General features: G+C 34.7%; 1 protein-coding gene across 8 annotated transcripts in view; it reads left to right on the forward strand.

Moving 5' to 3' along the window:
* BBS9 (Bardet-Biedl syndrome 9) overlaps window positions 1–25,254 on the forward strand; it is a 483,985-nt gene that overhangs the window by 199,096 nt on the left and 259,635 nt on the right. For 7 of the 8 annotated variants that reach the window (XM_060108887.1, XM_060108894.1, XM_060108895.1 and 4 more), the window contains 4 exons: window positions 1,523–1,625; window positions 3,095–3,199; window positions 5,295–5,309; window positions 10,201–10,341. In XM_060108887.1, the coding sequence (XP_059964870.1) occupies window positions 1,523–1,625; window positions 3,095–3,199; window positions 5,295–5,309; window positions 10,201–10,341 (364 nt within the window). The remainder of the gene's footprint in view (window positions 1–1,522; window positions 1,626–3,094; window positions 3,200–5,294; window positions 5,310–10,200; window positions 10,342–25,254) is intronic. The other variant, XM_060108892.1, reaches the window with a different exon arrangement.

Here is a 25,254-nt window from a genome sequence, read left to right on the forward strand (position 1 = left end):
ACATTTTTTTTTTTTTTTTTTGCTTTTTTTTTGTGTGTGTGTGGTATGCGGGCCTCTCACTGTTGTGGCCTCTCCCATTGTGGAGCACAGGCTCCGGACGCGCAGGCTCAGCGGCCATGGGTCACGGGCCCAGCCGCTCCGCGGCATGTGGGATCTTCCCAGACCGGGGCACGAACCCGTGTCCCCTGCATCGGCAGGCGGACTCTCAACCACTGCGCCACCAGGGAAGCCCTGATAGAACATTTTTTTTTTTTTTTTTTGCTGTACGCGGGCCTCTCACTGTTGTGGCCTCCCCCATTGCGGAGCACAGGCTCCGGATGCACAGGCCCAGCGGCCATGGCTCACGGGCCCAGCCTCTCCGCGGCATGTGGGATCTTCCCAGACCGGGGCACGAACCCGTATCCCCTGCATCGGCAGGCGGACTCTCAACCACTGCGCCACCAGGGAAGCCCCCTGATAGAACATTTTTAAATAGCTTTTTTGAGATATAATTCACATACCATACAATTTACTCTTTTAAAGTGTACAATTCAATGATTTTTAGTATATTTGCAGAGTTGTAGAATGATGACTACAATTTAATTTTTGAACATTTTTGTCCCTCCAAGGGAAACCCCATAATCATTAGCTGTCACTTGCTGTTCTCTCCATTCCCCCACCCCCAATCCCACTACCATCCCAAAGCAACTACTGATCTATTTTCTGTTTCTGTAGATTTATAAATTTGCCCACTCGAGATATCTCATTTAAATTGAATCATATAATATGTGGTCTTTGTGACTGACTTCTTTCGCTTAGCATAGTATAATGTACCCATGTAGTAGCATGTGTCAGTACTTCATTTCTTTTTATTATTATTAATATTATTAAATATTATTCTGAATAATATTTCATTGTACAGATATACTATATTTTGTTTGTCCATTCATCAGTTGATGGACACTTGGGTTGTTTCTAGTTTTAGCTATTATGAATAGTACTGCTATGAACATGTGTACAAGTTTTGGGGTGGACATATGTTTCATTTCTCTTGGCATGGAATTGTGAGGTCAGATGGTAATTTTATGTTTAATTTTTAAAGAAACTGTCAAACTTTTTTCTTGAATAGCTATACCATTTTACATTTCCATCGCAATTTATGCAGGTTCTAGTTTCTCTACTTCTTGCTAACACCTGTTTTTGTCTGTCCTTTTGATTATAGCATTTAAGTAGAGGTGTAGTAGTATCTCATTGTGGTTTTACTTTGTATTTCATACAAAGATTTTGAGCATTTTTTCACGTGCTTATTGGCTATTTGTACATCTTCTTGGAGAAAAGTCTGTTCAACTCCCTTGCCCAGTTTCTAACTGGGTAGAACTTTTTAATCTACTACCTATGTTCCAGGTTATGTTTTGTGACAGCTCATTTTTTTTCTCAGATGGTATTTCCTAATTATTTGCTAATGATTTTTTAAGTAGTTGTGATATTCTATCAATTTGGAAAAATGTAATTTTTTTATTAATAACAATTTCTATTTTCTCAGGTCACACTGCAGAATCGAGTGACATTACAAAAGATCAGATTATCGGTCTATGTACAACCACCTTTAGTATTGACTTGTGATCAGTTCACCTTTGAATTTATGGGTAAGTGTTTTGTTTTGGCTTAAAGTCTATCATAGTGTGAGGTTTTTTTTAAATAAAAATTTTTTATCAGTGGGTTTATTTCATGGCTATATTTCTTGTCTGAATAGTGAGACTGGTATCTTCCTGAAATCAATGATTGTGTTGTTTTGCTTATATTTTCCCTCCAAACATCAAGCATGGACATTCAGTGAATGGCTGTTGAATTGAAGTAAATACAGATTTTCAGGCGCTTTTCTTAATAATTGTACTTAAATACTATATTTTGGAAGGCTTTTTTATTGGTGTTTCTCTAGTGAGCTATTTATTGAATCTGTAATGTTTGAAGAAAGAATATTGGCTTTGGAGTCTGGCCTGAATTTGAATCCTGGCTCTGACACTCAATGTGTAACCATGGGCAAGCTACTTTAGTAATTACTTGGAGCCTCAGTTTTGTTTTGTTTTAATCTGCAGAAAGGGGATAATGATATCTGTGTTACAGAACTGTTTTAATTAGAATTTAATCAGAAAATTAATTGGGCTTAATTAGAAAACGAATCTATGTAAGGTAACTGTAATAATGCCTAAGATTTCTTTGCATAGGGTCTCTCTTACCACTTACATCCAGTTGTCATTAGTCCTGTTAAAATGATTTCTGAATTATCTTTCAAGTCTTTTTCTGTCTTTCTTCACTGCTATGGTTCAGCTGGGAACCCTATGTCTTATTCACAAAAAGCAAGAACATATCTCTCTTTTTTCCTTTTTATAACCAACCCCTACCTTAGGTGCCCAACAGATAGTAGAAACTCAGTAAGTATACATTGAATCAGTGAATGAGTGATTGAATGGTTGAGGTAAACTTGTAGGTGATATCTCACTTTATTTTTTAATTTTTCACAATACTTCCAATTTGTCTTTCTAAAACACATTCTGGACAATTAATTTTTCAAGTTAAAAACCTCTTATAGCTCTCTAATGCAGGTTGGAGGTCAAATACATGAATATGGAAGGCTATGCACAATGTGCCAAATTGCTACAGTTTTAGTTATATCCATATCCAATTCCCCCTTCCATTTTCTCCTGCAGTCTGTGTTCTAGCCATGATAAGGTACTATTTCCCACTCCCAAATTCTCTTGCCCTTTGCATATCTTTTGCTTTGTTCATGCTGCCTGTTCATCTGAGTAAGGAGAAGCAGTGGTGTAGAATGTTAGGTACCCTTGTTCTGGAGTCAATTCCCAGCTCTGTATTAGCTATATGACCTTGGGCAAGCTTTTTAATCTCTTTGTAGCCATTTTCCTCATGCACCAAAAAATGGGGATAATAATAATACCACCATGTAGGGTTGTTGTGAGGATTAAATGAGTTAATCTATGTAATTGTGATGTAAAGTGCTAAAGACAGTAGCTGGCATGCAGTATATGTCTAATTTTAACTGTTTGTTAATAATAATTGTCCAAAATTATGTAATATATTATTTTTACATTGCTTATAGCACCAGAGATGACTAGAACAGTAGGCTTTTCTGTTTATCTGAAAGGAAGTTACTTACCACCTGAATTGGAAGGAAATGCTGTTGTTTCTTACTCCAGACCTACAGGTAAGCATACAGTTATTCATGAATTTATAAGCCTAATCACTTCTTTTAAGTTATTGGAGTTATGAGTTAAATGTTTAAGTGTTTAAAATGGGAAAAGAGATTGTAAAATATTATTAAATGAAAAAATATTCTTTTCTAGTATTAAATAAAAATGTATGTTCAAATTACTTTGATGTGTTTATGAATAATTAGTGATAGTCTATTTAGCTGATTTCCATATGTAATGTTTGATTCTATCTTTTCAATTAATAGCAAATATGATGTATTTTTATTCCCACTAGAAGAGTGTTATCTAGTCAGACTTCATGTATTTGAACTAAAGAGAAAAACCTAGTCTGAATTAGTAAAAAAGACTATTATGGGTTGCTGTAATATTAAGTCAGTCTTCAGAGTTTCAGACACTGCTTTTGTGATTAAATAAAACTATTATCTTACATGTTAAAATATTAAGAACAGAATCTGTATTATTTCAAGAAACTCTTAATACATCAAAAAAGTTATCTTTAGTCCAGTTGAGATCTAATTATTATAAATTTCAACTTGGGTTCAATTTTATAGTTTTGTGTGTGTGTGTGTGTGTGTGTGTGTGTGGTGAATTTTTCATAGTAACAGTTTGACAATTAGTTGATTGACAGAATAAGAATAATTAGTTATTGCTTTTTTTTAAAAAACGTTTAAATGTAGTGTAACTGATAGGGTATTTCAACAATGTTGCATTTGTGTTTTTTAAGCATTTCTGTACAGTTTTCTTAATTAAAAAGCTTAGAGATGGCTTATTCATATTTTTTCTCTCTGTTGATACCTACTTTGCTTACTTAGCAATGTTTTTATGAGACTGATGCAACTACCTACTGTGCTAACAAGGCACCTTGGCAATGTTTTTAATAATAGTAGTTCTTGGGCTTCCCTGGTGGCGCAGTGGTTGAGAGTCCGCCTGCCGATGCAGAGGACGCGGGTTCGTGCCCCAGTCCGGGAAGTTCCCACATGCCGCGCGCGGAGCGGCTGGGCCCGTGAGCCATGGCCACTGAGCCTGCGCATCTGAAGCCTGTGCTCCGCAACGGGAGAGGCCACAACAGTGAGAGGCCTGCGTACCACAAAAAAAAAAAAAAAAAAAGAATGATGGACTTCTTAATTGGATGTTTCTGAAAAGAGCATTGAAATATTCAGTGTTATTTTAATTTTGAGTTGTGAAATAAAAAACAGGAAATGTTGACTAAAATCTCTAGATCATTTATCATTAATTGAACATCTCAATAATCATAGGCATGATTATACTTTTTATCTTTGTTACACCTTGTGTATGTATTTATAGAGATTGTTGATGCCTTAATTCAACTAATTATTTCATTTGCTTTCAAGGAAAAGTAGTGATACTGGTTGAAAATAAATTTAAAATGAAGAAATGGATTACCTAGCAAGTGGACAAAAGGCTTAAAAGTACATTATAAAGTTATAAAATCATTCAGTGAGCTTATGGCTGCACATACTATTTTTAGCTATTATGCTTTTCTAAAGACAGAATTTGAAAGACCATAAATTATTACTAAACCAAAGAGCATAGGCATTAATTGGTTGAAAGTTAATTAGAAGTTAAAGTAAAAACAAGTCTATAAAAGAATACAAAGACAAGCTGAAAAAAAAAACACATTGTTCCATAGTAGTATCTATTAACTAAAGTTATAATATAAGCAAGACTAACTGGAAATATTAATATTATATATTTGTCTTTCACTCAAATTTTTTCCAAAAAATTCATTTAATGCTCTTGATGTCATTTACATATTGAGTCTGGTTTGCTTTTGGCTAGATCATATATCTTTACCTCTTTTTGCCACATTTATACTAGAATAGCACCCTTTCATGGACTTCTGAGAATGAATGAAATATATTGTTAGATTTCATTTATTCATGTTATATTCTTCAATTGTGAATTGGCTTATCTTTATTGGAGGGCCATTTAAATCATCTGTAAGAATCTTGAAAATTTTAAATTATATTTTAAGCAGATATGTGTTAAGTTTGTGTTGTAATTTTATAACAGATAATTTGTTACATTTTCTCCCCTATCCCTTTTTGAATTGCCTCTGATGGATAGATCGAAATCCTGAGGGTAAGTGAAAAGATAATTTAGAACAAAATGAATTTCAGAACTGTAATTTGGTCAGTTAATTCAATTGGTATTATACCATGAATGAATTCTTTTTATGGACTGCTGTTTTAACTATAGCAACCTCTTTAGGGTGATTCAGTGCCTTGATCTGGCTATGGAGAAGCTAGTAGATGTTTCCACTTATAGATACTTGTTATTCATTATTAGTTGTTTCAGAGTCATGAGAAACAATGAAGCTCCATGACTTTTTTGAACAAAACCAAAGGCGCCACTGACAACTTATTTTTGTAAGTCATTGGTGATTTACCTGTATGCTCAGTTATCTTAGTTTACTTAAAATAGAGTAAGGAAAAAAATTCTGAATTCTAAATTGTATGATTCTGTATACCCCAAAATATTCACCTCTTTGATCAGAATGCCATGTGTACTCATTCTATGGGCCTATTCCTTGTCTTGTTTAGAATTTGTGGGGGAATATCATCAAGGGACTGGCCCCTTGAACTTGCCTGGGTCAGTGTTGTCACCATTATGTTTTCCCCAAATCATTTGTTTATTACTCTGCTATAATACTTATCATAATATGAATTTCATTAAGTTTGTTCCTTAGGTTCCCCTAGTAGATTTTTGAGCTCTTTAAGAGCAGGGTTCAAGTACTTAGGATTGTGCAGTATCTGGTTACATGACAGGTACTCTGTAAGAATCTTCTACTTTGATTATTTTTCCTCCTAGACACAGACTTAATGTGATGGTTTGTCTTAGTTTATTAGCCATTTTAAGATTAGTATTAGATAAATAAAATACTTAAAAATAATGGCATTATTTACTCATATAGTTTTGGTGGTGCCAACAACCTGAGTTGCATAGTGTCTGGGAGGTGAATATATATTTATATGAGAAATATTTTAATAGAAGTAAGCTTTTAGCTTAATAGTATAAAGTATACTTGTCAAATTATAATTTGGGTTATTAAAAATAATTTTAATAATGAATATTTACATTTTACTTTGTAAGATTTCATGTAACTGATAAGATTTTGCAATAACTTTTATAAAATACAATATTATTATTTAAATTATTTGTTTTGAGTTTTAAAAAAATCAGTAAAGGTTATTATTGAAAGGAATTTATTTCCTCTTACTAAAAATTCAGATCAAACCATGAGGAAAAAAATCACAATATATGGAAATTTTAGTATTTCAGTGCAAACCTAAAGCTGGTTTTAATAATCTCTTATGATATATTTCAAAATTATAATTAAGCTTCAGGGAGTAGAGTTGAAATATTCAGCTTTACCTAGTAGGCAAGAAAATAATATGTTGCCACTTAGATCTTACTTACATAAGGCTTCAAATTTCAAAGACTTTTCCATTTTATTGGCCTGATCTGTTCAGGCTGTATTGCAGATAAGCAGTCCTGCTTTTACATATGGAAAAAGAGAAGCAAACGAGGTTTTATGTTGTCCCGTAAGAGTTTGTCTCCATTACTTCTGCATTAAAGTTACATGACATGGACAGTGTAAAACATGACTGCAGATGGCGCACAGTACGTAGCCAGACATAACAGGAAGGGATCAAGGAAGTTCTGGCTACCAGACATTGCTACTGCTTTGGGGTTCCTTGTTTTCAATAAGAAATGACTCTAGCAGGCCCCTGGAAAGAGTTCTAAAGGCATTATGTAGATGTGTAATATATAGATATAGTTATTCTACTCTGGTATATAAGTTCTTTTTTCTTTTTTTTAAAGCACATTTTGGCATCCCTCTTGACAGTGATACTGGTCTCTTGGGTGTGCCAGGGGTAATTAGAATTCTCTTCCTGGAAAAATTGTTCTGTCAGGAGTGATGTTGATCTGAATTTTCTCTCTAAGTGTTAAATAATTTTGTGATTAATTGCACCATGGTAGTTGCGACTATCCATTTCCTCTAGTAGGCTAGAAGGGGAAGTGTTTGAAGGAGAGGTGATTATATTTGTTAAAAAACTGTAGGAAAAAGTCAGTCTGATGAGTGAGTAGGCCAATATTTGAGTATTACAAATGACCAAATTCTTCTTTTCTCTCAGAATTATATTCAGAGAGTTGAATAAGCCAAATAGAGACTGTTTTGCCAACTAAATATCGCTGATGGTAGGCAGTTAGGATCAGTTAGGCTCTTTCAACTGAGTTGAAAGCTATCCTACCAGCAACTTTGGAAAGTCTTTAAATGCATATAATTCTTTCCTTCCTTATTACAGATACACATATGCATACACTCACACATACCTCTACATGTCTCTGGCTTCAGGTTCTTAGCTACAGTTATAGCCTGAAGAGTAACTGGTAGCCAAATCTGCATTTCAAGTTTCTTAAGAAATGTACATCTCAATAAAAGTGTGCCGCTGATAAACTCCATGTCTAAATACTAGATGTTATATTTTGAAATGTTTGGGTTTTAATTTGATGGGAAGTAATATAAAATATTGGCAGTATAATTTTTCTTTTTAAAGGTATGGTTTCCTTAAACTGGTTTCTAAAGGATTTCATACTCTTTTTTTCCCCCCAGTGGTAGAACTTTTCAAGCTGCCATCATTTAAAAAATAGCCATAATCATTTTATTAAGTATGAGTGTCATCATTTTTCAAAGTAATGTTTTCCAAATGTCCTGTGAAACAGGTTTACAATTCCTGGAGAGAAAAGAAATTCTGGAGGGGTTCTTCAAATCTTAGCAACTGCAGACCATTACCCTAGTGTGTGATATTGTCATTACCTGACTTAACTGAGCTGTGAATTGAGTTACAATGTATTTCCCTTCTTGGGTTTATTAGTGCTTGCAATCCATTTGTTTCAATTTCTGAAACATTTATACACCACCAGTTTCTTTAGCTCTGGGTTCTTGGAGTTTTAGGATAATAATCTAAGTAACATAAGGCTAGTGTTGTTGATCATGATTAATTTTGTTTTACCACAAATTCAGTCAGTACCTGGTCCAAGTGAAGTAGAGCCACAGTTTCAGCAGTGTAGTTTTAGAAGAGCATTTACAGCCAAATTTTATTTGAACAGTTAGCTCAGACTTTGGTTGAAAGTACATAGAAGATAGCTTGTCTTTGTGCATGTACAGAATTGTCAGAAGATGAAGCATTTTTTCCCCGTTATTCTATTCATTGAAAATGAAGGAAATGGAACTAGGTTTCAGTTGCCTTGTTCTTTCCAGACTGCATCTATTAATTGAGGCTGTAATATATATATATTAGAGGAAAAACAGTAGTAGGTATATTTCCATAATTTGGGGATATATGGAATATATGAAGTTGGAAAAAATAATGCTTTGTAATATTTTTTGTGGTGATATTGATAGTTGTGGTCTGAGCAGTAGCTTAGATCACGTTACCATAATATTTTGAGTCAAAACATTTCATCATTTTAAAGTACAAATACACATGCCTCTAAAACCTCACAAAATGTCAGGAAATAATACCCTGGGACTTCTCTGAAGAGACACCAGTTATAATCTGCATCTAGGATTCCAGGAGAAGTGAATTTAACATCTGTTGGTTATGAGCAAAAAATGAGCTATGTAAAATTTGATGGATAATAGATTATGTTGAAGAGAATGACAAATATGCTCCACATGCTCTGAAAAAGTATTTAATTGGCCTCATATATCAATATGCTTGCCATTGTTGATGATCTCTTACTATCCTAGTGAATAAGTAGTTCTGAAAAGTGTACTTCCAGCTTGGTTATAGAGTAAACCACACAACTCCAATTGGCATTAACAAAATATATTGCTAATTCTAGGAATCCTATTTGGGATCATGTCTCCAAACTTTACTGTTTCCGCTTTTGCTATTTTTAAGCTGCTCTCTGACTCCACTGTAAAGAAATAAAGGAATTAATGTGTGGATCTATCCAGTAGAGTAGAACATTTTAAGTTTTCCTTTTTTCTACAGTAGTTGACTAGGATACAGGTTTCTGTATATTATCTTTTGTCTTATCCAGTCAAAAATAGAATCCTAGTATAAAAGGAGAGAGAACTAAAGTTGTAGAATTGCTTTACTTGATTTACAAGTAGAGAGCTTAATTTGTTTTGGTTTCAGTTTCATTCTTTGTAAAAATATTAAAAGGAATGATTTTTAAAAACTTTAAATTCTGATATAAAACTCTTCATTGTTATTTATTTATGCAGTTACTTATTTCAGTATACCTGTATACTTTCTGAAAAAATTTGAGAATTGAATGACTATATAAGCCTTTCAAAATGTTGCTTAACAGTGATATGTAAAGTTAAATGGATTTGGAAAAATTCAATTTGTATGAAAGTAATATTCTTCATATTGATGTGTAAAATGACATCATTAGAATGAACTTCATTAGAACTTCAGTAGGGCAAATTCTGCTTTCATGCTCATAATTTATTGCAAATTTTTAATTGTATTTCAAATCTTCAATAAGTAGAAAAACTAAAATTAAAAAATTCGGGGGGTAGAGAAATGATTAGATATGGTCATATAGAGTCTTCCTGATATAAATTTCATATTCTTTGCTCATTTTAGCGGATAGTCTTGGATTAGGGCTAGAGCTTTGAAAGTCTTTAAAGACAGTTCAGTAATTGAATATAACTACATATAATGTTTTATATAGCATTCAACTGTGATGATTTTTAAAATATGATATTACTATTAAAGGCACAGTTTACCCCATGCTCGTTTTTAAGATTTTATTTTTGCCTTGTACTTTTTGACAATAAAGTAAAAACATAAATTATGATAATGCTTTCCAGTTATTTCAGTTATGCTAAATGAAATGGGCAGGTAACAAACATTTAAACTAAGATATGTTGCTACTATGTACTACTATTAGTAGTACAATATTTTTCTTATTTGTCAAATTTATGAATATATGTTTCTCTTTATTTCAGGCATTCCTCGAGTTAGCCAATGTAAGTTTAGACTTCCCCTGAAATTAATCTGCTTACCAGGCCAACCTTCAAAAACTGCAAGCCACAAACTAACTATTGATACCAACAAATCTCCAGTCAGTCTTCTCAGTCTCTTTCCAGGTAGGACTCTTGAAGTAACATGCCTGTAGCATCAGAAATGTTAAGAATTTAGAATGGAATCCTTCATCAGCAGGTAATGATGGGGTAATTATCAGATAATTGTTAAGTCAGAATATAAAAGTGCCTCAAGGATTTTTTCATTTTGTTTGCGGGTTCAAAGGAAATAGCTTATATCAACAAGGTAATAAAGGGTACCTTTTAAGTTTGATTAAAATTATTATAATCATTATTTTCCTTCAGTATTCAGAAATGAAAACATCAAATGTTTCTTTTTAGACTGTGGAATTTTTTGGCTTGGAATGTAAATATTTATTATTCATCTTTATTGTAGGTTTTCGAATATATCCCTTTTCTAAGCATGTAAATATTTATTTTTTGTCTTCATTGTAGGTTTTTGGAAATGTACCTTTTAAAAGCATATTCTTATGCCCCTGAAAAGTAACCTCATAAGTAGGTGCTCTATGTGGTTGTGCTGTCTTCAGCAGCTGGAGGGGGCAATGTTCATTCTTTGCCTCCAGTGCTTTAGAAGGGGCTACATGTATAAAACTAGAATATCACAGTGAACATTATTGGTAATTTGTGAAGGTGTGACTTTCTCCCGGTGTTGGTTTTTATTTTCGAGTAGCTTAGAAAAGAGAGAGGCATTGATTGGATAAAACATCTTTAGTTGCCAGGGTTTCTAATGTGTTGCATCTATTAACTTTCTTGGTGATGAGGTGGAATTTAAAAAAATAATCTGGGAATTAAATCAACCCTTTTAAATCCATCATTAAAAATCAGCACTGTTGACTGTAAGATGCATCTTCACCCTTGCATTAGTGGATAGGATTTAGAATACAAGTATTTCCCACAAGGTTTAGAAATTTATGGTAAGTCAACTTTTGTGTTATTACCTACTTAAAGTGATTAAAATTTATTTTTCATTAATTTGAAGTGTTTTTAAAAGCTTTATTTATATGTAACTCTATGAAAAATCTCCAAGATGCTCTTTATTACAATTAATCTGTTCTTTAGTTTGAATGAGTTTGAATGAATGAGTGTGTGTGAGTGTGTGTGTGTAGTTAGCAAATAGTTTTGTACCTTTTGGTTTCTTATTCCCTTTCATTCCCTTTCTTCTTCATCAATTTTCTTATAACAAATTTGGATTATAAAAAAGGCAGAGAGTCACTACCTTTATAACATCTTATGCAAACATACTAGTTCCTTGGTCTCCTATTCTATCCCGACAACGTAGTTGGAAATTGTATGTTGCACACCAAATTTATTGATGCCTTTAAAAAATGTTTAAGACTCTGGCTTCTGAGTGGTCAATCTTTACTGTAGATGACTGAAACCGATAGAGATTGAATAAGAATGTATGCTTTTGACCAGAGAGGGAATCTCTGTAAGCTATGGATTGGGTAAGAAGTACTAAGGAAAGCTTATAACTCATCTGTCCTGATTTTGGACTCAGTTGTTTTTTTTTTTTTTTTTTTTTTTTTTTTTTTTTTTTTTTTTTTTTTCCTTTTTGCGTTATGTGGGCCTCTCACTGTTGTGGCCTCCCCCGTTGCGGAGCACAGGCTCCGGACGCGCAGGCCCAGCGGCCATGGCTCACGGGCCCAGCCGCTCTGCGGCACATGGGATCCTCCCAGACCGGGGCACGAACCCGTATCCCCTGCATCGGCAGGCGGACTCTCAACCACTGCGCCACCAGGGAGGCCCTGGACTCAGTTGTTTTGATGTCACAGGTATCTTAGGCTCATCAGCATATATTTGCTTCTTATTCACTTTAGAAATGGGACTCAATGACAAATTTTAAAAATTTCCCCTGAGTCAATTTATGTAGTATAGTGTGTTCTCTTTTTTGAGTTTCCAGATTTGTGTTCATATTAAACATGCTGGAATCCTGTAATTGTTTAAAAGAAGTACTCTTGCTACTTTTTCACTTTTCATGATACGTTTCACTCTTGCTATATATGATGTTAAAGTTGCTCTTACAAGTTATTTTTTAATGGAAATAAAATTAATGATCTTCATAGAGAAGAAATAAAACTACTTTTAATCTACATCTCTTCCTATTTGTTTATTTCAGTTCTTTTTTTTTGTATATTTAAAATTAATTTTTCTTATTACAAAAGAAATGTGAAATTTAGGAATGGATAACCAAACAGAAGAAAATGAAAGTTACTGGTAATTCTTATACCCAGCAATATCTACTTATATTTCATTACATTTTCCTACTCTTTTGAAAAATATTTTTTCTAAGCATTTCATCCCCGCAAAGAATATTACTTTGCATATTGTTGTGAGACACCTTTCTATATAATTAGATTTTTTATTTTGTGATTTTAATGATTACATACTATTCTATCATAAATCATTTGGCCAGCATTACATTTTTCTATATTTATGTTGTTTTCAGTTTATTAATATTGTAAATATATTATAGCAATATTTCTCTAAATTTAATATTACTTCTTTGATGAATATGTAAAAGTGGAATTACTGAGTCAAGCAAAGGATAATAATATTTTTAAGGCTTTTGAAATATAATGTAAAATTGACTTCCTGAAGGGCCATACTAGTTAACTCTATCAACTGTGTTTGAATGAAGGTGTCTAGTGCCCCAAATACTGGCCAGTAGAGAATATTATAATTATAAAAAGCTTTAATATGCTTAATGGCTATATAGAAAATATTTATTTACATATATATATATAAATATCTGGAGTGATTTTGGCTAAATGTGACTTAAGCAAGGTAATATGTATTTTTTATCTCAAATAAAGAGAGGTCCACAAGTGGGCAATGGAAGCTGGTATAGTGGTTTGTGAATGTTATCAAAGACCCAGCTTTTTTCTTTCTTTGCAATGTGCATTCTCTAGTGTGTTGGCTTGTTCCATGGCAATAAGATAGCTACTTTGGCTTAAGTCATCATAACTGACTACAGGGCAGGAGGTAGGGGAAAGAGATAGCTATAGCAATGACTGTAACTTTTATCAGAAAGGCATGTTTCCACAAACTTCTTAGGAGATTTCTACTTAGGCCTCAATAGCCAAAATACTGTCACATGGCCTCTTCTAGCAGTAAAGGGGGCTGAGAACTAATGTAGATGGGCTGGGGAAAAGGAGGCTGGGAATAGATGTTAAATTAGCTGACATTCAGTGTATGCCATGATACCAGTAATTTTACACAAAAATTTTACGTAAATGTAATAACAGGGCTTCCCTGGTGGCACAGTGGTTGAGAGTCCACCTGCCGATGCAGGGGACGCGGGTTCGTGCCCCGGTCCGGGAGAATCCCACATACCATGGAACGGCTGGGCCCGTGAGCCATGGCCGCTGAGCCTGCGCATCCGGAGCCTGTGCTCCGCAACAGGAGAGGCCACAACAGTGAGAGGCCCGCGTACCGCAAAAAAAAAAAAAAAAAGTAATAACAAATAGCGTGCTATTGTAGCAGCCTTTTATGGTACTCAGATATATGGCTGTCTTTCCTTGTCAATGAATTTGTATTTTAATGTTTACATAATATTCTGTTGTTTAGGGGTGCCATGTACATAGCTTTTTTGTACTTATCTGTTTCTCTTTGGAGAAATTCCTTGAAGATAAATGACTGAGTTAAAGGATATGCACATTTGAAAACTTTATTCAAATGCCAAAGTTACTTCCAGAATAATTGTATCAGGTTACAAGCCCAACATCAGGGTTTATACCCAGGATAGCAGCTGGATTTAAAGCTTTAAAAATTTTTGACATGGTTAGGTGAAGTATGACATCTCTTTTTAAAATTTGCATTTCTAAATTATTTGTTAGCATAGAAATTTTGTAATTGTTATTAGCTACTTGTATTCTTTTAACATATAAAGTTTATATTTTTAGGTAATAAAATTTATTTTAAAATTTAATTTTATAACTGCTTTATTTAGTTTCAAGTTTTCATGTTGTACTTAGAATGATCTCTATTTTAAGATTATAAAATATTAATTATATTTTCTTCTGGTACATGTTAATACATTCTTTAATTCTGAAACACAGCTTCAGTATATTTTTTTGTTTTTATAAAAAACAACTTTATTGAAGTATAACTTATGTACACATGTATAAAGTATACAATTTGGTAAGTTTTGGTGTTTGTATATACCTTTGAAACCATCCCTGCAATCATGATGCTGAAAATATCCATCACCCCAAAGAGCTTCCTTGTGCCCCTTTGTGATCCATTTTTCCCCCATCCCCAGGCAACCACTGGTTTCCTTTCTGTCACTATAGATTAGTTTGCACTTTCTAAAGTTTTATAAAATGGAATTACTCAGTATGTGCTCTTTTTTGTCTGCCTTCTTTCATTCCCTTATCAGATTATATGACTTGCACATAATTTCTCCCAGTCTATGGCATGTCTTTTCATTCTTTTAACAGTGTCTTTGGAAGAGAAGAAGTTCTTAATTTTGATAAAGCCCAATTTATCTGTTTTTTTCTTTTATGGATCATGATTTTAATGTTATATCTGAGAAATTTTTGCCTAACTCAAGGTTACAAAGTTTTTCTCGTACATGTTTTTCTAGAAGTTTTCTAGTTTTATGTTTTATATTTAGGGCTCTTATCCATTTTGAGTTGATATTTATGTATGGTGTGAGATATGGATAAAATTCATATTTTTGCTTATGAATATCTAATGTTCCAGCATTACTTTTTTTTTTTTGGCTTCACCACGCGGCTTGAGGGATCTTAGTTCCCCAACCAGGGATTGAACCCATGCCCCCTGCAGTGGAAGTGTGGACCCCTAACCGCTGGACTGCCAGGGAATTCCCCCAAACTACTTTTGAAAAGACTGTTTTTTTCCACTGAATCACCTTTGCAAAGTTGTTGAAAATCATCTGAATATATATCATAGGACTATATAAATCATCAGAATGTATATATATATATTTCTGCTCAGTTTGTTCCATTGATCTATTTGTCTTTGCCCATCAATATTGCTATATACCAATAGCATAGTGTCTTAATTACTATATATAAGTCTAGAAGTCAGGTAGCATAATTTCTCCAACTTTATTCTTTTATTTTCAAAGTTGTCTTGGATGTTCTAGATCATTTGCATTTTCACATGAATCTTAGAATCAGCTTATCAATTTAAAAAATGCCTGAGATTTTGATTGGAATTGGGATTGCAACTGATCTAATTTCTATAGATAAATTTGGAGAGAAACAACATCTTAACAATATTGAACATGGGAAATTTGCTCCACTTATCCTAGTTTCTTAAGATGAATGTAGAGACCTTCCTTTATTTAGGGCATATCTTATTTTTCTCACTAAGTGTTTGTAGTTTTCAATGTACAGGTCTTACAAATCTCTGTCAGATTTATCCCTAAAATATATTTTGATGTGATTGCAAATTGTAGTGTTTTATTTCAATTTCAAATTGTTCTTTCCTAGTACATAGAAATACAATCGGTTTTTGTATATTGATCTTGTATCACACAACGTTGTTTCTACTAGCTTTTTTTTTTGTAGCTTTAATCAGATTTTCTACATAGATGATCATGTCATCTATAAGTGAAAACAGTTTTACCTCTTCCTTGCCCATCTGGAGATTCAGTTTGTTTATTTTTTGCTTGCTTTTTAACCTTGGCTAGAACCTCTGGGACGATGTTGAATAGTAATGGTGAAAGCAGACATTCAGTCTTTCAGCATTAAATACGTTTTAGATGTAAGTATTTTGTAGGTGTCCTTTACAAGCTTGGGGAAGTTCTCTTTTATACCAGGTTTGCTATGAGTTTTATTAGGAATAGATATTTAATTTTTTCAATGCTTTTTCTACATCAATTGAGATATTTTATATCATTTTCTTCTTTAGTCTGTTAATAGGTGGATTACATTGATTACTTTTTTAACGTTAGCCCTACTGTGCATTCTTGAGATAAATCATACCTTATCATGGTGTATTTTCCTTTCAATCGACTGTGGGATTTAATTTATTAAACTTTAGTTTATAATTTTTACATCTGTGTTTATAAGGGATATTGATCTGTAATTTTGCTTCCTTATAATTATGTGTCATTAATGTGGAGTTTATGGAATGAATTGGGAAATATTTACCTCCCTTCAATTTTTTTGAACAGTGTGCAGAATTGGTATTATTTTTTGCTTAAATAGTTGGAAGAATTCACTAAGGAAGTTTTCCAGACATAGAGTTTTCTGTATGGGATAGCTTTTAAACTACAAATTCAATTTCTTCAAAAGATATAGGCCTCTTGAGGTTATCTGTTTCTTATTGAGTGAACTTTGTTAGTTTCTGTCTTTCAAGGAATATGTACATTTCATCTGAGTTGTTGAATTTATTGGTATAAGGCTATTCATAATATTTTGTGATCCTTTTAATATCTGTAGAATCTGTAGTGATGACAACTCACTCATTACTGATACTGCTAATTTGTGTTTTCTCTCTTTTTTGTTCCTGATCTGTTGACTAGAGGTTTATCCATTTTATCTAGTTTTGAAAAACCAGCTTTTGGTTTCATTCATTTCCTCTTTTTATTTTTTGTTTTTCTATTCCTTTTCATTTCTCTCATATTCCTTTCTTCTGCTTACTTTGGGTTTAATTTTCTTTTCTTGGTTAGTTGGTTAATGCTATAAAATTTCCTCTAACTATTGCTTTAGCTGCATCCTACAAATTATGAAATGTTGTGTTTTTAATTTTCATTCAGTATAAAACAGTTTTAAATTCCCCTTTTGATTTCTTGTTTGACCCTAGTGTTATTTAGAAGTATGGTATGTAGTTTCCAAATTCTTGGGGATTTTCCGTACAACTTTTATTATTGATTTGGAATTCAGTTTCACTGTGGTAGGAAAACATACCTTGTATGCCTCGAATCCTTTTAAATTTATTGAAACTTATTTAATGGCCCCAAGATAGGACTGTTTTTATGAATGTTCCACATGCATTTGAAAATAATGGATTTTCTTCTGTTGTAGGGTGGGATCTTATGTAAATGTCAGTTAAGGCAAGTTTTCTGATAATGTTTTTAATCTTCTATATCCTTACTGATTTTCTGTCTACATGTGTCAATTATTGAGAGTAGATTGTTTAAGTCTTCAACTATAATTTGTTTATTTCTTTTTTTTTTTTTTTTGCAGATCTGAAGTTTTTGCTTCATACATTTTAAAGCTCCATTTTAGGCACATGAAAGTTTAGGTGTATAATGTTCTCTTGATTATTATGAAATAGCCTCTGCTTTCTTAATATTCTTTGCTCTAAAATCTACTTTTATGATATTAATATAGCTATTCCAACTTTCTTTTGCCTAGTGTTACAGTGATATATATGTATATTTCCTTTTTTTACTTTTAAGATGTTTACATCTTTATATTTAAAGTAGGTTTCTTATAGGTAGCATACAGTTGAGTCTTGGCTTTTTTAATGCAATACAATATTATCTGTCTTTTAATTGGGGTGTTTAGACCATTTTCAAAAAAATAAATTTACTTACTTATTTTTGGCTGCGTTGGGTCTTCATTGCTGTGCACAAGCTTTCTCTAGTTGTGGCAATTGGGGGCTACTCTTCATTGCACTGTGTGGGCTTCTCATTGCGGTGGCATCTCTTGTTGTGGAGCATGGGCTCTAGGCACACGGGCTTCAGTAGCCATGGCACGTGGGCTCAGTAGTTGTGACTCTCAGGCTCTAGAGCACAGGCTTAGTAGTTGTGGCTCATGGGCTTAGTTGCTCCACGGCATGTGCAATCTTCCCAGACCAGGGCTCGAACCTATGTCCCCTGCGTTGGCAGGCGGACTCTTAACCACTGCACCACCAGGGAAGTCCCTAGACCATTTATTTTTAATGTGATTATTGATATGGTTGGTTTTAAATCTACCATCTTGCTCTTTGCTTTCTATTTGCCTCATCTATTTTTTTTTAAGATTTTTTTGATGTGGACCATTTTAAAAGTCTTTATTGAATTTGTTACAATATTGCTTCTTTTTTTTTTTTATGTTTTGGTTTATTGGTCACAAGGCATGTGGGATCTTAGCTCCCCAACCAGGGATCAAACCTGCACCCCCTTCATTGGATGGCGAAGTCTTTTTTTTTTTTTTAACACCTTTATTGGAGTATAATTGCTTTACAATGGCATGTTAGTTTCTGCTTTATAACAAAGTGAATCAGTTATACATATACATATGTCCCCATATTTCTTCCCTCTTGCATCTCCCTCCCTCCCACCCTCCCTGTCCCACCCCTCTAGGTGGTCACAAAGCACTGAGCTGATCTCCCTGTGCTATGCGGCTGCTTCCCACAGCTATCTATTTTACATTTGGTAGTGTATATATGTCCATGCCACTCTCTTAACTTTATCCCAGCGTACCCTTCCCCCTCCCCATATCCTCAAGTCCATTCTCTAGTAGGTCTGCATCTTTATTCCCGTCTTGCCCCTAGGAAGGCGAAGTCTTAACCACTGGACCACCAGGGAAGTCCCCTCCTGCATTCTTTTGAATTGAGTATGTTTTATGATTCCATTTTATCTCCTTTGTTGTCTTATTCACTATACCACCTAGTGTTAATTTAGTTGCTTCTTTGAAGTTTATGGCAGTGTTTCTCAACCTTTCTTTTACTATTTTCTCCACAAGACTTTTTAGAATCTTTTTCTTAATCAGCCCCTCCACACAGTTCTAGTACCACAGATAATCCTGTATATCTGTTCATATTCTATATGAATATCTGTTTTTATAGATAAAATGAGTAAGATTTTTCTGAACCCTATAAATTTTTTTTAACATCTTTATTGGAGTGTAATTGCTTTACAGTGGATGAACCCTATAAATTGACTTTTGCGCCTTTGGAAGCAATATTTCCCTGTCAAAAATGCACAGATGCATAATACTGTATACATCTTTAACTTATCACAGTCTGTCTTTAGGTGATAGTATAATGCCTCAAACATACTGTAAGACTCGTACAATAGTATACTTCCATTTCTCCCCTCCCAGCCTTTGTGCTATTGTTGTTTTATATTTTATATCTACATATATTATAAACCTTGCAATACATTGTTATGAATTTTGCTTTAAACAGTGATTATCTTTTTTAGAATTTCTTTTACATTAGAGTATAGTTGATTAACAATATTCTGTTAGTTTCAGGTGTACAGCAGAGTAATTCAGTTATACATGTACAGTGATTCTCTTTTTAAGAGATATTAATAATTAAGACAATGATCTTATATATTTACTCATGGAGTTACCTTTTCCACTGCTCTTCATTCCTTTGTGTAGAACCAGGTTCCATCTGGTATCATTTTCCTTTTTCTTGAAGTACTTTGTTAACATTTCTTTTACTGGAGAAATACTGGTGATGAATTTTTTCAGCTTTTGTAGGTATGAAAATGTATTTTTTCACCATTTTTTTGAAAGTTATTTTCACTAGGTAAAGATTGTAGGTTGACAATGTTTTTCTTTCAATATTGGAAAGATATTGCTCCATTGTTTTCTGGCATTGCATTAAGACATAAGCTGTACCTCTATATGTAATATGTCTTTTCTCTCTGGCTGTTTTTAAGATTTTTTTCTTTAAGAAATTCATTTTTGGTGTACCTTGGTATAGTTTTTTTGGTTTTGTTGTATTTTCATTTTGCTTGTGCTTGGTGTTTGTTAAGATATATATATATATTTTACAATCTTTATTGGAGTATAATTGCTTTACAATGGTGTGCCAGCTTCTGCTTTATAACAAAGTGAATCAGCTATACATATACATATATCCCCATATCTCCTGCCTCTTGTGTCTCCCTCCCACCCTCCCTATCCCACTCCTGTAGGTGGTCACAAAGCACCGAGCTTATCTCTCTGTGCTATGCAATGGCTTCCCACTAGCTATCTATTTCACATTTGGTAGTATATGTAAGTCCATCTCACTCTCTCACTTCATCCCAGCTTACCCTTCCTCCTCCCCGTGTCCTGAAGTCCATTCTCTACCTCTGCTTCTTTATTCCTGTCCTGCCCATAGGTTCTTCAGAACCTTTTTTTTTTTTAGATAACATATATGTGTGTTAGCATATGATATTAGTTTTATGCTTTCTGACTTACTTAATCCTATATGACAGACTCTACCTCCATCCACCTCACTACAAATAACTCAATTTCGTTTCTTTTTATGGCTAAGTAATATTCCATTGTATATATGTGCCACATCTTCTTTATCCATTCATCTGTTGATGGACACTTAGGTTGCTTCCATGTCCTAGCTATTGTAAATAGAGCTGCAGTGAACATTGTGGTACATGACTTTTTTTTTTTTTTTTTTTTTTTTTGCGGTACACGGGCCTCTCACTGTTGTGGCCTCTCCCGCTGCAGAGCACAGGCTCTGGACGCGCAGGCCCAGTGGCCACCGCTCACAGGCCCAGCCGCTCCGCGGCACATGGGATCCTCCCGGACCGGAGCACGAACCCACGTCCCCTGCATCGGCAGGCGGACCCTCAACCACTGCGCCACCAGACTCTTTTTGAATTATGGTTTTCTCAGGGTATATGCCCAGGAATGGGATTGCTGGGTGGTATGGTAGTTCTATTTTTCGTTTTTAAAGGAACCTTCATACTGTTCTCCATAGTGGCTCTATCAATTTACATTCCCACCAACAGTGCAAGAGGGTTCCCTTTTCTCTATACCCTCTCCAGCATTTATTGTTTGTAGACTTTTTGGTGATGGCCATTCTGACCAGTGTGAGGTGATACCTCACTGTAGTTTTGATTTGCATTTCTCCAATGATTAGTGATGTTGAGCAACCTTTCATATGTTTGTTGGCAATCTGTATATCTTCCAAGGAGAAATGTCTATTTAGGTCTTCTGCCCATTTTTGGATTGGGTTGTTTATTTTTTTGATATTGAGCTAAATGAGCTGCTTGTAAATTTTGGAGATTAATCCTTTGTCAGTTGCTTCATTTGCAAATATTTTCTCCCATTCTGAGGGTTGTCTTTTCATCCTGTTTATGGTTTCCTTTGCTGTGGGAAAGCTTTTAACTTTCATTAGGTCTCATTTGTGTATTTTTATATTTATTTCCATTTCTCTAGGAGGTGGGTCAAAAAGGATCTTTCTGTGATTTATGTCATAGAGTGTTCTGCCTATGTTTTCCTCTAATAGTTTTATAGTGTCTGGCCTTACATTTCGGTCGTTAATCCATTTTGAGTTTATTTATTTTATTTATTTATTTTTTTATTAGTTTCTGCTTTATAACAAAGTGAATCAGTCATACATATACATCTGTTTTGAGTTTATTTTTGTGTATGGTGTTTGGGAATGTTCTAATTTCATTCTTTTAAATGTAGCCATCCAGTTTTCCCAGCACCACTTATTGAAGAGACTGTCTTTTCTCCATTTTATATTCTTGCCTCCTTCTTCAAAAATAAGGTGACTATATGTGCGTGGGTTTATCTCTGGGCTTTCTATTCTGTCCATTGATCTATATTTCTGTTTTTGTGCAGTACCATACTGTCTTGATTACTGTAGCTTTGTAGTATAGTCTGAAGTCAGGGAGCCTGATTCCTCCAGCTCCATTTTTCTTTCATAAGATTTCTGTGGTTATTTGGGGTCTTTTGTGTTTCCATCCAAATTGTGAAAGTTTTTGTTCTAGTTCTGTGAATAATGGCATTGGTAGTTTGATAGGGATTGCATTGAATCTGTAGATTCCTTTGGGTAGTGTAGTCATTTTCACAATGTTGATTCTTCCAATCCAAGAACATGGTGTATCTCTCCATCTGTTTGTGTCATCTTTAATTTCTTTCATCAGTGTCTTATAGTTTTCTGCATACAGGTCTTTTGTCTCCTTAGGTAGGTTTATTCCTAGGTATTTTATTCTTTTTGTTGCAGTGGTAAATGGGAGTGCTTCCTTCACTTCTCTTTCAGATTTTTCATCATTAGTGTATAGGAATGCAAGAGATTTCTGTGCATTAGTTTTGTATCCTGCTACTTTACCAAATTCATTGATAAGCTCTAGTATTTTTCTTGTAGAGTCTTTAGGATTCTCTATGTATAGTATCATGTCATCTGCAAACAGTGACAGTTTTACTTCTTCTTTTCCAATTTGGATTCCTTTTATTTCTTTTTCCTCTCTGATTGCTGGGCTAAAACTTCCAAAAGTGTGTTGAATGATAATGGTGAGAGTGGGCAACCCTGTCTTGTTCCTGATCTTAATGGAAATGGTTTCAGTTTTTCACCATTGAGAATGATGTTGACAAACCCACAGGCCTTTATTATGTTGAGGAAAGTTCCCTCTATGCGTACTTTCTGGAGGGTTTTTATCACAAATGGGTGTTGAATTTTGTCAAAAGCTTTTTTTGCATCTATTGAGATGATCATACATTTTTTTTCCTTCAATTTGTTAGTATGGGTTAGCACATTGATTAATTTCTGTATATTGAAGAATCCTTGCATTCCTGGGATAAACCCCACTTCATCATGGTGTATGATGCTTTTAATGTGCTGTTGGATTCTGTTTGCTAGTATTTTGTTGAGAATTTTTGCATCTATGTTCATCAGTGTATTGGCATGTAATTTTCTTTCTTTGGGACATCTTTGTCTGGTTTGGTATCAGGGTGATGGTGGTTTTGTAGAATGAGTTTGGGAGTGATATTCCCTCTGCTATGTTTTGGAAGAGTTTGAGATGGATAGGTGTTAGCTTTTCTCTAAAAGTTTGATAGAATTCTCCTGTGAGGCCATCTGGTTCTGGGCTTTTGTTTGTTGGAAGATTTTTAATCACAGTTTCAATTTCAGTGCTTGTGATTGGTCTGTTTATGTTTTGTATTTCTTCCTGGTTCAGTCTTGGGAGGTTGTGCTTTTCTAAGAATTTGTCCGTTTCTTCCAGGTTGTCCATTTTATTGGCATATAGTTGCTTGTAGTAATCTCTCATGATCCTTTGTATTTCTGCAGTGTCAGTTGATACTTCTCCTTTTTCATTTCTAATTCTATTGATTTGAGTCTTCTCCCTTATTTTCTTGATGAGTCTGGCTAATGGCTTATCAATTTTTATCTTCTCAAAGAACCAGCTTTTAGTTTTATTGACCTTTGCTATCGTTTCCTTCATTTCTTTTTCATTTATTTCTGATCTGATCTTTACGATTTCTTTCCTTCTGCTAACTGTTGTGTTTTTTTGTTGTTTCTCTAATTGCTTTAGGTGTAAGGTTAGGTTGTTGATTTGAGATGTTTCTTGTTTCTTGGGGTAAGGTTGTATTGCTACAAACTTCCCTCTTAGAACTGCTTTTGCTGCATCCCATAGGTTTTGGGTCATCGTGTTTTCATTGTCATTTGCTTCTAGGTATTTTTTGATTTCCTGTTTGACTTCTTCAGTGATCTCTTGGTTATTAAGTAGTGTATTGTTTAGCCACCATGTGTTTGTATTTTTTATAGATTTTTTCCTATAATTGATATCTAGTCTCATAGTGTTGTGGTCAGAAAAGATACTTGATATGATTTCAATTTTCTTAAATTTACCAAGGCTTGATTTGTGACCCAAGATATGATCTATCTGAAGAATATTCCATGTGCATTTGAGAAGAAAGTGTATTCTGTTGTTTTTGGATGGAATGTCCTGTAAATGTCAATGAAGCCCATCATGTTTAATGTATCATTTAAAGGTTGTGTTTCCTTATTTATTTTCATTTTGGGTGATCTGTCCATTGGTGAAAGTGGGGGTGTTAAATTCCCTTACAGTGATTGTGTTACTGTCGATTTACCCTTTTATGGCTGTTAGTTTTTGCCTTAGGTATTGAGGTGCTCCTATGTTGGATGCATAAATATTTACAATTGTTATATCTTTTTCTTGGATTGATCCCTTGATCATTAGGTAGTGCCCTTCTTTGTCTCTTGTAATAGTCTTTATTTTAAAATCTCTTTTGTCTGATATGAGTATTGCTACTCCAGCTTTCTTTTGATTTCCATTTGCATGGAATATCTTTTTCCATCCCCTCACTTTCAGTCTCTATGTGTCCCTAGATCTGAAGTGGGTCTCTTGTAGACAGCCTATATATGGGTCTTGTTTTTGTATCCATTCAGCCAGTGTATGTCTTTTGTTTGGAGTATTTAATCCATTTACATTTAAGGTAGTCATCAATATGTATTTTCCTATTACCATTTTCTTAATCGTTTTGGATTTGTTATTGTAGGTCTTTTCCTTCTCTTGTGCTTCCTGCCTAGAGAAGTTCCTTTAGCGTTTGTTGTAAAGCTGGTTTGGTGGTGCTGAATTCTCTTAGCTTTTGCTTCTGAGGCTGCTGGGAGAGATTTCCCTTTCTCTTCTTTGTTCGTACATCTCCTGGATTCTGCTTTGCATTTGGCCCTGCCTCTGTGTGTTGGTCACCTGAGGGGGTCTGTTCTTCCCTCAGACAGGACGGGGTTAAAGTAGCAGCTGATTAGGGGGCCCTGGCTCAATCAGGCCAGGGGTAGGGAAGGATACGGAATGCTCAGTGAGCCTGTGGTGGCAGAGGCTGGTGTGACGTTGCACCAGCCTGAGGCCCACCATGTGTTCTCCTGGGGAAGTTGTCCCTGAATCATGGGAGCCTGGCAGTGGTGGGCTGCACAGCCTCCCAGGAGGGGAGGTGTGGATAGTGACCTGTGCTTGTACACAGGCTTCTTGTTGGCTGCAGTAGCAGTCTTAGTGTTTCATGCCCGTCTCTGGGGTCCACACTGATAGCTGCGGCTTCTGCCCCGTCACTGGAGCTCGTTTAGATGGTGCTCCGAATCCCCTCTCCTCGCGCACCCTAAAACAATGGTCTCTTGCGTTTTAAGCAGGTCCATACTTTTTCCTGGACTCCCTCCTGGCTAGGTGTGGTGCACTATCCCCCTTCAGGCTGTGTTCACACAGCCAACCCCAGTCCTCTCCCTGGGATCTGGCCTCTGAAGAAGCCAGAGCCTCAGCTCCCAGCCCCCAGCCGTCCCGGCCGGCAGGTGAGCAGACAA

The sequence above is a fragment of the Mesoplodon densirostris genome, chromosome 9 (genome assembly GCF_025265405.1).
Source record: "Mesoplodon densirostris isolate mMesDen1 chromosome 9, mMesDen1 primary haplotype, whole genome shotgun sequence".
Lineage (NCBI taxonomy): Eukaryota > Metazoa > Chordata > Mammalia > Artiodactyla > Ziphiidae > Mesoplodon > Mesoplodon densirostris.